At 35.7% G+C, this 12,602-nt stretch overlaps 1 protein-coding gene across 1 annotated transcript in view; it reads right to left on the bottom strand.

Moving 5' to 3' along the window:
* Positions 1–12,602, bottom strand: part of PLXDC2 (plexin domain containing 2) — a 434,538-nt gene that overhangs the window by 87,088 nt on the left and 334,848 nt on the right. Inside the window, exons 8-9 of the mRNA XM_002750087.8 lie at positions 4,265–4,360; positions 3,951–4,032 (exon numbers count right to left, since the gene is read on the bottom strand). Coding sequence (XP_002750133.1) covers positions 3,951–4,032; positions 4,265–4,360 — 178 coding nt within the window. The remainder of the gene's footprint in view (positions 1–3,950; positions 4,033–4,264; positions 4,361–12,602) is intronic.

Genomic DNA, 12,602 nt, shown 5'->3' with positions numbered 1-12,602 from the left:
GTCTGCATGTGGTAGGCATTCAAGACATTGTTAAGTAAATAAATGAGTGAATGAATACTTTATGTGCAAAAATACATTTTCATTTTAAAACTAATCAAAGCAGCCGGCTGTGGTGGCTCATGCCTATAATCTTAGCACTTTGGGAGGCTGAGGTGGGCAGATCATGAGGTCAGGAGATCAAGACCATTCTGGCTAACACGGTGAAACCCTGTCTTTGGTAAAAATACAAAAAATTAGCCAGGCATGGTGGCAAACACCTGTATTCCCAGCTACTTGGGAGGCTGAAGCAGGAGAATCGCTTGAACCTGGGAAGCAGAGGTTGCAGTGAGCCAAGATTGCACCATTGCACTCCAGCCTAGGTGACAGAGCAAGACTCTGACCCCCCCCAAAAAAGCTAAACAAGCTAATCAAAGCATATTCTTTTTACAAGAGCAGGTTTACTTAAAAACGATACCAAGAAGTAAACATCTGTTCTTACCAATTTTGTTTTATTATCCCTTATATTGCCCTGTTTATTTACCTTACTGTAACACTCATCACTCTTAACTTTATTTTCTATATATCCATTTGCTTAAACGCTGACTCCGTATACTAAAATGAAATCTCCCCTAAGGAAGTGATTTTGTCTGTTTTTCACTACTGAATGCACAATCTTGGTGAGTGACTTGATCAGCGACACTCATACATTTGTGTTGAATGAGTGAAGCTATAAGGTACAGTTAAAAGTGATTGATTAGTTATTCTTAGTTTGCAATGAGGAAACAAAAGCACTCTTAGTTCAAAGAAATGGACCAAGTAATTTAAGTAAGCAGTTGCAATTATGGATCAATTTACATTCCTGTAACTCAAATTCTCTTACAGCTCGGGAAAACCGTTGGAAATATTTTGCCTTAGTTTTTGCTCCTTGAAAAATGGGAATTAAATGAAATAAACCAATTAAAATTATCTTATCTTTTTAGAGCAAGCCTTGAGAGGTCAGTAATTACCACCAACTGATTATCATTCAGGGATAAGTTAAGCGCAAAGAAGAAAGTAAGAACAATGGGAGAAAAAGAATCGGAGGGGCAATTTTTGTGCTGCTTAGGATAAGACTTCTCTTATTTTGTTGAATTTGTTCATAAAAGCTCTAAAGTCTGGGGAAATGCTTCTGGGCTGCAAAGCAAAGAGTTTTGAAGCTTATAGGTCTAAGGAGAAATTAATAAAATGCAGTGGGGAAATTAAGTTAAACAAAAGTGCAATGAGGCATAGTTAATCCGATTAATTAAATAGGTTTTGATATGTATATAACTGGGTTGCTGAAGAAGTAAAAATCAATCCAAGATTTTAAATAAATGTTTGGAATTCAATAAAACACCAAATGGTAACATTCAGAAAACTTGTAGTTTTTTTAGGAGTGTTTTTAGATGAATTTCTTTCTCATTTATATGCCTCACCAACCCTCTTCCCCAGTAATCTTAAAGAAACTATGCTTTCAAAAATATGCAAAAGTCTTAGAATTTATTCAATTTTCCTCTCATTCTTCTAATGCCAGTTTCAAAACCATGATGCTTTCTTGTGGTATCAACTAGGAAAGATTTATTTTTCAGAAATATGTCTACAATTTTTCAGAAAGCAACGAAAATTATCTTGCCTAATGTACCTGCAGCCTGGCAAGTGTTACATAGAAAAGGTGTTGAAAAAAAAAAAGAGATGTCAAAAAAAAAAAGGTGTCGAAAAAACAAGATCAAAAGCCGGGGGCGTCACAGAGATGGAGGTTTGATTCCAAACCCACCACTTAAGAGCTATGAGACCCAGCACAAGTAGCTTAGCTCCTAAAAGTGTCAGTTTCCTTCACTGTGAAATGTTAAGTGTGGTATTTGAAAATTCCTTGGCTTAATGTCTGGCAGAGACACCTCTCAATAAATTGAAAGTATTAACAGTAGGAGATTCCAGCTTGCAGGTATGTTTTGTTTGTCAAAATTGCTTGTTTGGAACTTTAAACATACATTTCATCAAAAATTTATATTAAAAAGTGAAATGGTCAGTGGTAAGCAAATTTTTAGAAGAATCTTCAAAGCCGTCATTTACCATAACACAATTTAAGTCAAAAATTATCCTAATTGTCTTCTGGTTAGGGTGGCCAAATGGTCCTTGTTTTTTTTCTGGACTTTCCTAGTTTAAGCACTGAAAGTCCCATCTTGGGAAACCCTTTGTGCCAGACAAATTTAAGTATGATTCCTTCATTTGGAACCTAACCCATATTCATTTGTTCATCCTTTTATTTTTTTTTTTCCTGCAGTCCCAGGTATGTTCTTAGGCTCTGGAGATATAAGGACAAATTGGATATGGTCTCTGCCTTTAATAAACTTAGAGCCTAGCAAAGAAGACAGACAAATGAACAAGAATCAGCAAGGCCTGCTGGCAATGTGAATGACGTCAGTTTGCCCAGGATGCAGAGAAACACAGCCCGGAGGCACCTCACGCAGACTTGGACGAGGTGATCACTGAAATGGATCTCACTGAAATGCATCTTCAAGTAGGTATGCAGCCCAAACCAGTGCCTCCTGTTTAGTTCCTGTGGACGTTTTCCATTTCTGAGCTCAGAATTCCTTAAACATACATATTAAAATGCCATCTCTTTAGATTCCCTTATGTCATTATCTAAACAGATTTTGAATAACTTCTGATATGCACATAATCTTTATGAAAAACTTAGTAAAATATCAGTATAAATAACCACAAACCCTTGCTTTTATAGCAGTTTCTCCTACTTTGGATATATAACTAACTTAAAAAATCTCCTTTTAAAAATGCAAACTGCCTGCTTGCTTTTTTATTATTTGGAATTCACGTCACAAAGGAAATTACTAGAACGCCCTATTAAATTGAAAACAATACAGGTGTTATCATAAATATTGTTCTAGCCATGATACTGCAGTAGTTGCTCCAAGGTTAGTAAATTAAAAATGCTTCCCAAAGCTTGTGATCGAAATATTGGCATTTTATTTTCGAATTCTTCAATAAGTTAGGCTCTGGAGATATAAGAACAAATTGGATATGGTCTCTGCCTTTAATAAACTTAGAGCCTAGCAAAGAAGACATGCTCTAGTATTCCTAGAGCATGTCTTTATCATTATAGCAAATGCTACAGCAAGAAGATAATAAGACACACTGCTTATACAACTGAAAACTCAGGTGTAACATACACAAACTAACAGGATGATTATTTGGTTTTCCTCCTGAGGGAAGAAACATTTGTCATAGACTCTGAAGGTGAGAAGAGGACTTACTCCTAGGCAGACGGTAAACTTATGGGGGGCAGGGACCATGTCAATGTTGTTTACTGCTGTGTTCCCAGTACCCAGACCATAACCGATGCACAAAATGGTTGAGAAAATAACATAACAAATTTACAAGTCTTCATCCTGTATTTCCAACAAATGATTACTCTCTGAAAAACTCTAGGAACTGAAAAATCATCTTTGCCACTTCTAAAAATCAGTAAACCCCTTTGATCCCAGTAAATTATGCAGCTTAAGTATCAGGGTTAGCGAGTTACAACATGAGGTCAAAACCATGTGTTCTATTTTTGTATTAGATTATATCTCCAATCTTGACAAATAACCTTTGAGATGTGGCATAGGAAATTATTAAGAATGTTCATGTGATTATTATAAACCACCCTTGCTATGAAAAGATATCTCACACCATGCTTTCTGTAGAATATGAATCAAAATCTTTGGTTTATAGACTCACCAACTGCTCTATAATCATGTATTTTAAGTCCCATGGAAAATTATAAATATAGGCCAGACAATGACTTTATTGACTATAAAGGCTCTTGGTAATTTTCATACACACAATATTGCTAATGCATACATATGCCATGCAGTTGATATCCACTTCAAATTCAATGGGAGAGTAGAAGCAGGAAGAATTTGTAAGTTTTATTATTATTATTATATTTTTACCTTTGAAGTTTACTACACCAACTGCAGTTGAAGCCAATCTGAGAAGACACACAGGGGCCGCATCTGTTAAACTGGAGACACGCTAGGAAATAGGAAAGTACAAATTCATCAAGACCAACAGGCAACTTGGGGGAAAAGAGATTGCTCAGCCAACATAAACATCACTGTCCCCCAACACTCAGGATCGAAATGCCCATGCATGCCAAACACAACTGTAATGCTAATTATTTAATATGATTATTATAACTATTAAACAGATCAGATCGTCCAATTTTCAAATCATGTTTTCCACATAGGTTTCCATATTCACTTACTAGGTAGTGGGGTCATCTCCACAGCTGAAATGTTGGTAATTTTTGACATTTGTAGCTCTACTCGGTGGTATTCATAAATTGTTCTTCTTCGAACATCTAGAAAAACAAAAATGGAAAAAAATTAACTTTTAACATTTCCCCACGTACAAAACAACAGTATTTTAAAAATGGATATAGAATTACATATATGTGGGCTGACGTGGTTTTAAAATTAAGCCTCATCCTGTGAGAAGACTGATTATAAAATACGCAAAAATCATATGCCAAGTAACCAGAAGTCTTTCTTTTTTTTTAAATTTTTTATTGCATTTTAGGTTTTGGGGTACATGTGCAGAACATGCAAGACAGTTGCATAGGTACACACATGGCAGTGTGTTTTGCTTCCTTTCTTCCCTTCACCCACATTTGACATTTCTCCCCAGGCTATCTCTCCCCAGCTCCTCCCCCCGCTGGTCCTCCCCTTTTCCCCCCAATAGACCCCAGTGTTTAGTACTCCCCTCCCTGTGTCCAACCAGAAGTCTTTCTATCAATGAAGTTGAAAGTGTTGATCAGGTCTCAGATATCTCACTTACCTATTAAGGCTCCAACTCATTGTCACTCAGACTACACTACAGATTTTTTGAATAGATTTACATATTTTCAAAGATTTTCACTCATGAAATCAAGAAGGTAAGATGATACCATTTCTTCCATACTAAAGCTGAAGTGTTTAGAAATGGCTAATTAGAAATGTTTCACAATCTAAATAAAGTTAGTGGAGAATAACCATGTGATTGCTTTAAAAGTTTAGAATAAACTTCCTCAGCATGTGTATACCTATGTAACAAACCTGCATGTTCTGCCTACGCACCCCAGAACTTAAAATGTAATAAAAAAAAAGAGTAAAACAGAAGTAAAATCATTTGTATATTTCCTGGTGATCATAGTTAATAATACTGCATTGTGCTTGAAGTTAAATAATAGATTTTTTGGTGTTCTCACCACACACAGATACACACACACACACACACACACACACACACACACACACAATGTGAGATGATGAATGTGTTAATTAGCTTGATTGTGCAGAACATTTCAGCATGTATAAATATAACAAATCATCACCCTGTTTATCTTAAATATATATGATTTTTATTAGTCAATTATATCTCCATAAAGCTGAAAGAATAAAGGAACTTAAATCACTTTAAAAATAAGGATTGCAACATATTAAATATACCATATCATATCTAAGGAAGGTTAATTAGCATTTATATTGCACAATGTAGTTTATAAATCACTGAAAAATCCATCAATGTCCCTGAGGAAGAAGATAGATGGAGACTTTGACAAGAACTCTAATCATTTAAAATCAGATACATATAAGCAAACGTATTTTAACATCTAACCAGAACAAAATATGTACATATGATTAAAATCTCCTTTTAAGCCTTATGCTAATGTGCTCGCCTGGGTTTGGTCAGTGCAAGTGGAAAAACAAAGCTGTCAGAATTTTATTCCACTCTTGAAATGCCTGTAGTGATAAGAATGCATTTTTGGGATAATATCACATCTATAAGTAATTATGAGGCTGTAAACTATTCTTACTTTTATTTTTGAGACAGTGTTTCCCTCTGTTGCCCAAGCAATGGTGCAATCACAGCTCAATGCATCCTGGACCACCTGAGCTCAAGCGATCTTCCCACCTTAGTTTCCCAAGTAGCTGGGACTACAGGCATGTGCCACCATATCCACTTAATTTTTTTCTTATTTTTTGTAAAAACAGGGTCTGGCTATGTTGCTCAGGCTGGTCTTTAACTCCTAGGCTCAAGAGATCCTCCAGCTTTGGCCTCCCAAAGTGCTGGGATTACAGGAATGTACCCTCTTACCCAGTTAATTTGTTAAAACTTTTTTGGTGGAAACCGGGTCTTGCTATGTTGCCCAGGCTGGTCTTGAACTCCTGGGCTCAAGAAATCCTCCTTTGGTCTCCCAGAGTGCTGGGATTACAGGTGTGAGCCACTGTGCCTGTCCATAAGTTATTTTAAAAGTATCACAGTATCCAATTTAGGGAAGTAATGTCATAGTGGTTAATAATATGTGCTCTGGAACATTCTGTCTTGGTTTAAACCTCAGTTTTGCTATGAGAAATCTGTGTGACCTTGAATTCCTTTGCTATCTATTCCGTGCTTAAGTTTCCTTGTTTATAAAATAGGGATAATAGTGCTTATATTACTGCATTGCTTTGAGGATTAAAATGACATAGGAATATTGCTAGACAGTGATTCTCACATTGAAAATGCTCAATACATATTAGATACAATTTTTTCTGACTTTAATATGGCAACTTTAGTTACAAGTTATATGCTGCATGTAATAATCTAATCCCTATAGATCTAAATGTACTAAAATCCTGGAAGGAAGCTTCTAGCAATTTTTCTCCATTCTTCACTTAAAGAAAGTTAAATTTATATTGAAATAATTAGACCCAACGATGACCTCCTCTAAAATTAGAGCAGGGAGTGTGGTGGCCAGATGATAGTGAGTTGCCTTTTAGTAAAAGTATTCAGAAAAGGAAGATACTTACTCCTCTGAGAATTTGCAGAGGCTGTCAAACATTTACTTATAACCTACAAGTATATCTCCTTTTCTCTACTCATATCTCTTTATCCACTTCTAATTATTCATGATGAAATTCTGTTGCAGAATGACTGAGGAAAGGGTCGAAGCAAACCCTTTTGGGACTAGGAGTAGCTCTGGGTCACTGGCTGAAAATATCTTAGGGGTATCAGACTGGAACTGTTTAAAAACTCTGTTGAAGTTAAGACTGTTTAGGAACTCTAACCCAATTTTTTTTTTTTTGGTGTAACTGAAAGATGCATATACATTCTTCAAAAAGTAAACTTCATCAAAAATCAGAGAAAATGCCCATTTCATGGTACATAGTAATGTTTCATGAGGCATATAAATCACATTTTTTTTCTTCTCTTTTTAGCTTTTAAAGCAAATAAAAAGATGGCTCCTCTTCTGCCTGTGTCTAAGTAGGATTCATTCCTTTCCCATGTACTTTGGTAAACAAAATTAAGTTCTTATAAATAAATACATAATATGGCCTTTCCAGAAGATCACTAGGATGAGGGTTCTTGAGTCTTCATGCTAACGTTTGCACAGTGTCTGTTACATTAGTTGGTGCTTAAAATACTAGTATTCCTTTTATTTCATATTATACTTTGAAATTCTCAACTACTGACGACAACTGAGAAGCTCCTGAGAGATTATTGGTTGTGCATATGGAGTAAGGAGAAACAGTGACCTTTTTTGCTCTGCTAGTTCTATTACCTGTTTAGAGACGTCTAACTATTGGGAGGAGATGAATTTAACAAAACCCAAATTAATGAGAATGATTTTTGTTTGATGACCCGCCAATTAATAACGGCTTCCAAATGGTCATTTATGTCGTATTTCAAAGATACCTCTGTCAGAAACAAGTAATTAGAATTCTGGTTGCCCCTGCCAATGCCAGAAGCTTTCATTTGATTCCAGAAATATTTCACTCATGTCTTCTTCAAGAATAAGCCAAAAGTCTTCGTGATGGTCATTCAACTTCAGTAGATCAATATTCATCCATTAGTAGCTTTTAAAAAGTAAGAAAAATTAAATCTGAGCAGATTGACAGAGAGAAAGAAAATGTAGTTCAGTGATCAAAATCTGAAGGTGATGTGTTGCAAAGTGCAAATATTGCATGTTTTAGAAAGCCTGATTGGTATCAGCAGGAGGGATAATGTGATCACATGGAAACACCAAGAATCTTCTTTGATCAATATCCACTCTAGCTGAAGTGAACACAGACTAATGAGTACCTACCTTGAGGCATGATTAGCCATGATCTAGTTGATTTTCCCGTCTTGAAAGCTTAACATTCACACAGAGAATATATGAGGAATCTCCTAAGTTGGCTTACTCTTATATTGTCTAAGTATTATAATACTCTGAATTGTCAAGTGAATGATTTGCTTATTTATGTGTTGTCAGTGCTTAATGACTGGCTCCATATGGTTGTATCTTATTTATTTTCTAGTTGATTGAAATCAAGTCCAGCAGAAGCACTGTTTATTGAGTACTCTTTATGGAAATAGCCTGTATCGTACAACCACAACATTTATTTCCAGCATGAAGACTCAGGAAAGAAAGAGACTCTTGAGATAAAATTGACACTACTATAGTAGTTACAAGCTTCCCACAGAAAAGTGCAATGCATTAGCAGAATTAGCTAGTTGGAGTTGTTAAATAAATACCTACGAATAAAAAATGCATTTGCCAAAATCATTTTTTAAAACTTCTCTCTGTAGTTCTAATCTCTGAAATAATAATTTATTATGCATTCAGTAAAACACAAACCTTAGGTAAGCATCAAGTGCTAATATAAACCTTTTTCTGGCAACATTCCCTCACTTCTTGCAAAAAGTGTCAGGACACTGGTAAAACCTAAATGGTCAGAGTTCCTAAATTACTTCAGTAAGCATAGAGGAAATAAAGAATAGGACCAATACAACCTTCCCATTTCTTTTTCTCCGACGTATACTTTACTAACGGCTGAAACCAGCTGCATTTCCTGCCTTCCTTTGATAATTACTTTGCCCTGGACTTGAAATGTTCCCAAGACATTAACTGATAAACACTCAAGGTGATGGATACTCCAAACACCCTGATCTGATCATTACACAGTCTATGCATGTAATACATGCTCACATGTCCCGCATATGTAGAGTATTAGGCAACAATAAAAGAAAAAAAATCGAGGAAAAAAGAGAGAACCAGAACCAGCCGTGAGACAGCAAATGGCCCACACAGTGTTACAGTGGGCCAGTGTGGCAGGTGGAAATGCAGGCCTGTGACAATATCGTGGTTCCGCTTGCTGAGGACTGCTTGTCCCGAACCTGGCGTTTTTGCAGGGGGACATGCCTCTCTGCTCCTGAGACTCATGGGAAGAAGCCATGATACATATTTGCCAAGTCATGACATCTCTTTTCTTTTTTCCTTTTCACAAAGGAGACTGTGACGTCATTAAATGGAACTGGGTGTGTTGGGGATCAGAAAACAATATCCCAAAATTAAAGCCTCAGAGGCAGCCTCTGAAGCAAATGTTTTTCCTTTTCTTTCTTTTTAAAATTTGTATAAATTTAAGGGGTACCAGTGCAGTTTTATTACATGGATATATTGTGGAGTAGTGAAGTCTGTGCTTTTAGTGCTTCTGTCACCCAAATAGTGTACATCGTACCCAATAAGTACTTTCTCATCCCCAAACCCTCTACCTGTTCCCACCCTTCCAAGTCTCCAATGTCTTCATTCCAGGCTAGTCTGGAACTCGCAGGCTCAAGTGATCCTCCCACCTTGGCCTCCTAAAGTGCTGAGATGATATGCATGAGCCACTGCTCCCAGCTAGACACAGCTCTGAATTGCTAAAAATTTACTTTCTCTAAGAAGTATTGTATAGGAGGATTAAATGTTAATAAAGAAAGAAAATGAAATAAATGAAAGTATTTAATCACAAATCCCTGAAGAAAGCTTTTTTGTTCATACAAATTTTAGAAAAATTCTCAAATATGTAAAAATTGCTTAATCAGTGATTTCTGTGTCCAGAAAATTTTTAGATATTTTTACTTGTCTTTAAATCAAGTCAGGGTCAGTTAACTAGCTTACATTAGAAATATGTGCATCAAACCAATAAAATAACATTTTGAACAATGCTTTCTATCTTGAAAGTGTTTTATGAATAGTTATTTTATCAGAAAACCTCATGATTTCTATTTGTTTCTGCTTTGGTTGAGCCTTTGGTGAGCTAGTGCATACTTGAGAATGTAAGCACCTAATAAAATTGTGCTGTAATGAGAAGCAATTTTATCTTTTGGAAAATGAATAATTTTGAAGGGTTTTCCATTTTTGAGGTGAGTAAAGGTAAGATGACACAAGTTACTGGACATCTGTAGATTGATCTGTTTTTAAACGAATGAGAAGACTACAATTTCAAAAACAACAAATTTGGCCCAGTTCCTCTGAAAGGGCTTGAACTGGGTTCTATAAAATTTTATAAAATAAGTTCAAGTTTTTCCAAAATTATTTATATTTTCCATAAGTTTTCAACACATATTTTTATTATAGCTGCTACATAATTATACTGAATGTTTCCTAACACTAATTCAAAATGGCAAATTGTTTTCTATGGGAAAAATTAGTTATAATGGTTATGTTTGAAAATGTATTTAATAAATACACATATTTGAAAATTCATATCTAACATTGTAAGACATTTTAAAAAGCAAAGAGGAAATAAAAATAATGTTTATGTAAGTATTATACTTGGCATTTAATGTTTTATTTAAATACGTGGATATGGTCTATTGTTACCCTTATCCAACATGATAGCCACTAGGCACGCATGGCTATTTAACATATAATTAAGGAAATAAATTCAGTGAAATGTTCAATTTCTCAGGCTTATTAGTCATATTTCAGGTTCATAGTAGCCACATGTGGCTAGTGAGTTTATGCTATACAATTCGGATTCACAACGTTTCCACCAGCACAGGAAGTTCTGAATAGCATATTGGTCTATGCTATTATTATTATTTTTTTTAATTAATGTTTAAGATAGTTTGCATAGTTCATGGGCAAAGCTGTGTTTTCACTTGTTAAGGTCATTTTATTCGGTGTCTAAAAATAATTTTAAAATATTGCTGTCTGGGCCAGGCAAGGTGGCTCACACTAGTAATCCCAGCACTTTGGGAGGCTGAAGCAGAAGGATCACTTGAGGTCAGGAGTTCAAGATCCTTCTGGCCAACATAGTAAAACCCTGTCTCCACTAAAAATACAAAAATTAGCTAGGTGTGGTGGCATGTGCCTGTAATTCCAGCTACTCAGGGGGCTGAGGCAGGAGAAGCTCTTGAACCCAGGAGGTGGAGGTTGCAGTGAGCCGAGATCATGCCACTGCACTCCAGCCTGGGCGATAGAGTGGGACTCCATCCAAAATAAAGAAAAAAGTGTTGTACGGTCTTTAAGCTTATAAAGAGACCATGTATGGCAAAATATATACATAAAAATGTTCCTTAAATTGTTCAGTGACCCTCTTTGTAGCATTTTTACTAATTGTCGGTTTTATTTCTGAAATGCTAAATGTTTCTTACGGAGCCATGAATCATAACCAGCAAAGCAAATGTGCATTACAGCACGAATAATGTCAATACATTTGAAACAGCAGATACTGATGAAAAGAGGCTTGACATTAAGAAAGTGCCAAGTAATGTACTGAGACTGAGAAAAATAAGGAATATTCTAAGGGATTCAGTATAGTCATTGTCATAACTTGGAGTAGAAGGATTTTAAGTGAGGTCAGCTGCTTTCTAGACTGGTTTCAAGTTCACGGCCCTGAATGTGTGTGTTAACAAAACTTTCTCTTTACTTAAATGGCATGGCCTTAACTCTTCCAAATCAAAGAACCACACGGCATAAGTGAATTCTCTGAGTTTCTTGCTGCAAACATTAGGCTCATTAAGCTTGGAAGGTAGAGAAACAGTGAGGCCTGATGGAGTAAGTCAGCATGCCAGAGATTAAGATTGAAATCCAAAATGCTACGCTGGAGGAGAGAGAAACAAACAAGTGCAAGTGGCACTAGTGAGAACTGTGCATGTGTCCAGCAAGATCTCTGCACGTTGTGTAAGGATTTGGAAGGAAATAACCTGAAGCTGAGAAAGAAATACTTAATAGAGCAATTTTAAAAGAAATTATGGAAATTACAAATGACACATGAATATACGACAATGTTAAAACTTTCTGGTAATCAAAAGACAATTAGAGCAACAATGAAATACCATTTTGTGCTTATCAGATTTGCAAAGCTAAAAATTAATAATAGAAAGCACTTGGGGACATGGGAAACTTTTAATATAATGGTGATGGGTAGTAAAGTGGTACAACCTTGATAGAAAGCAATTTGTCAAAACACATTCAAAACAATATTAACAATCAGCATTCACAAATTCACTTTTTGAGAATCAGATACATGTACAAATTTAAAAACAAGGATGTTCAGCACCATTTTACTGACAATTAATATGAGATGCAACCTATGCAACCAGCCTCTTTAGTGACAGGTCACATAAATTCTCTAACAAAGAAAGTTGTTATAGCCATTAATGACTACATCTTAGACAGACATTAACAGTGTAGAAAAAGTATCTTTTATGTATGAAGGTGAAAACAGGGGGCAAAATTATTTACAAAACACAATGCCAATTTTCTTACTGTGTATGTATGTTCATATATGTGCATATTACAAATAAATAGTCTGAAACAGATACGTGAA

The sequence above is a fragment of the Callithrix jacchus genome, chromosome 7 (assembly GCF_049354715.1).
Source record: "Callithrix jacchus isolate 240 chromosome 7, calJac240_pri, whole genome shotgun sequence".
Classification (NCBI taxonomy): Eukaryota; Metazoa; Chordata; class Mammalia; order Primates; family Cebidae; genus Callithrix; species Callithrix jacchus.
Note: the sequence above shows the minus strand (reverse complement) of the source record. Positions and strands in the feature narration are given on the sequence as shown.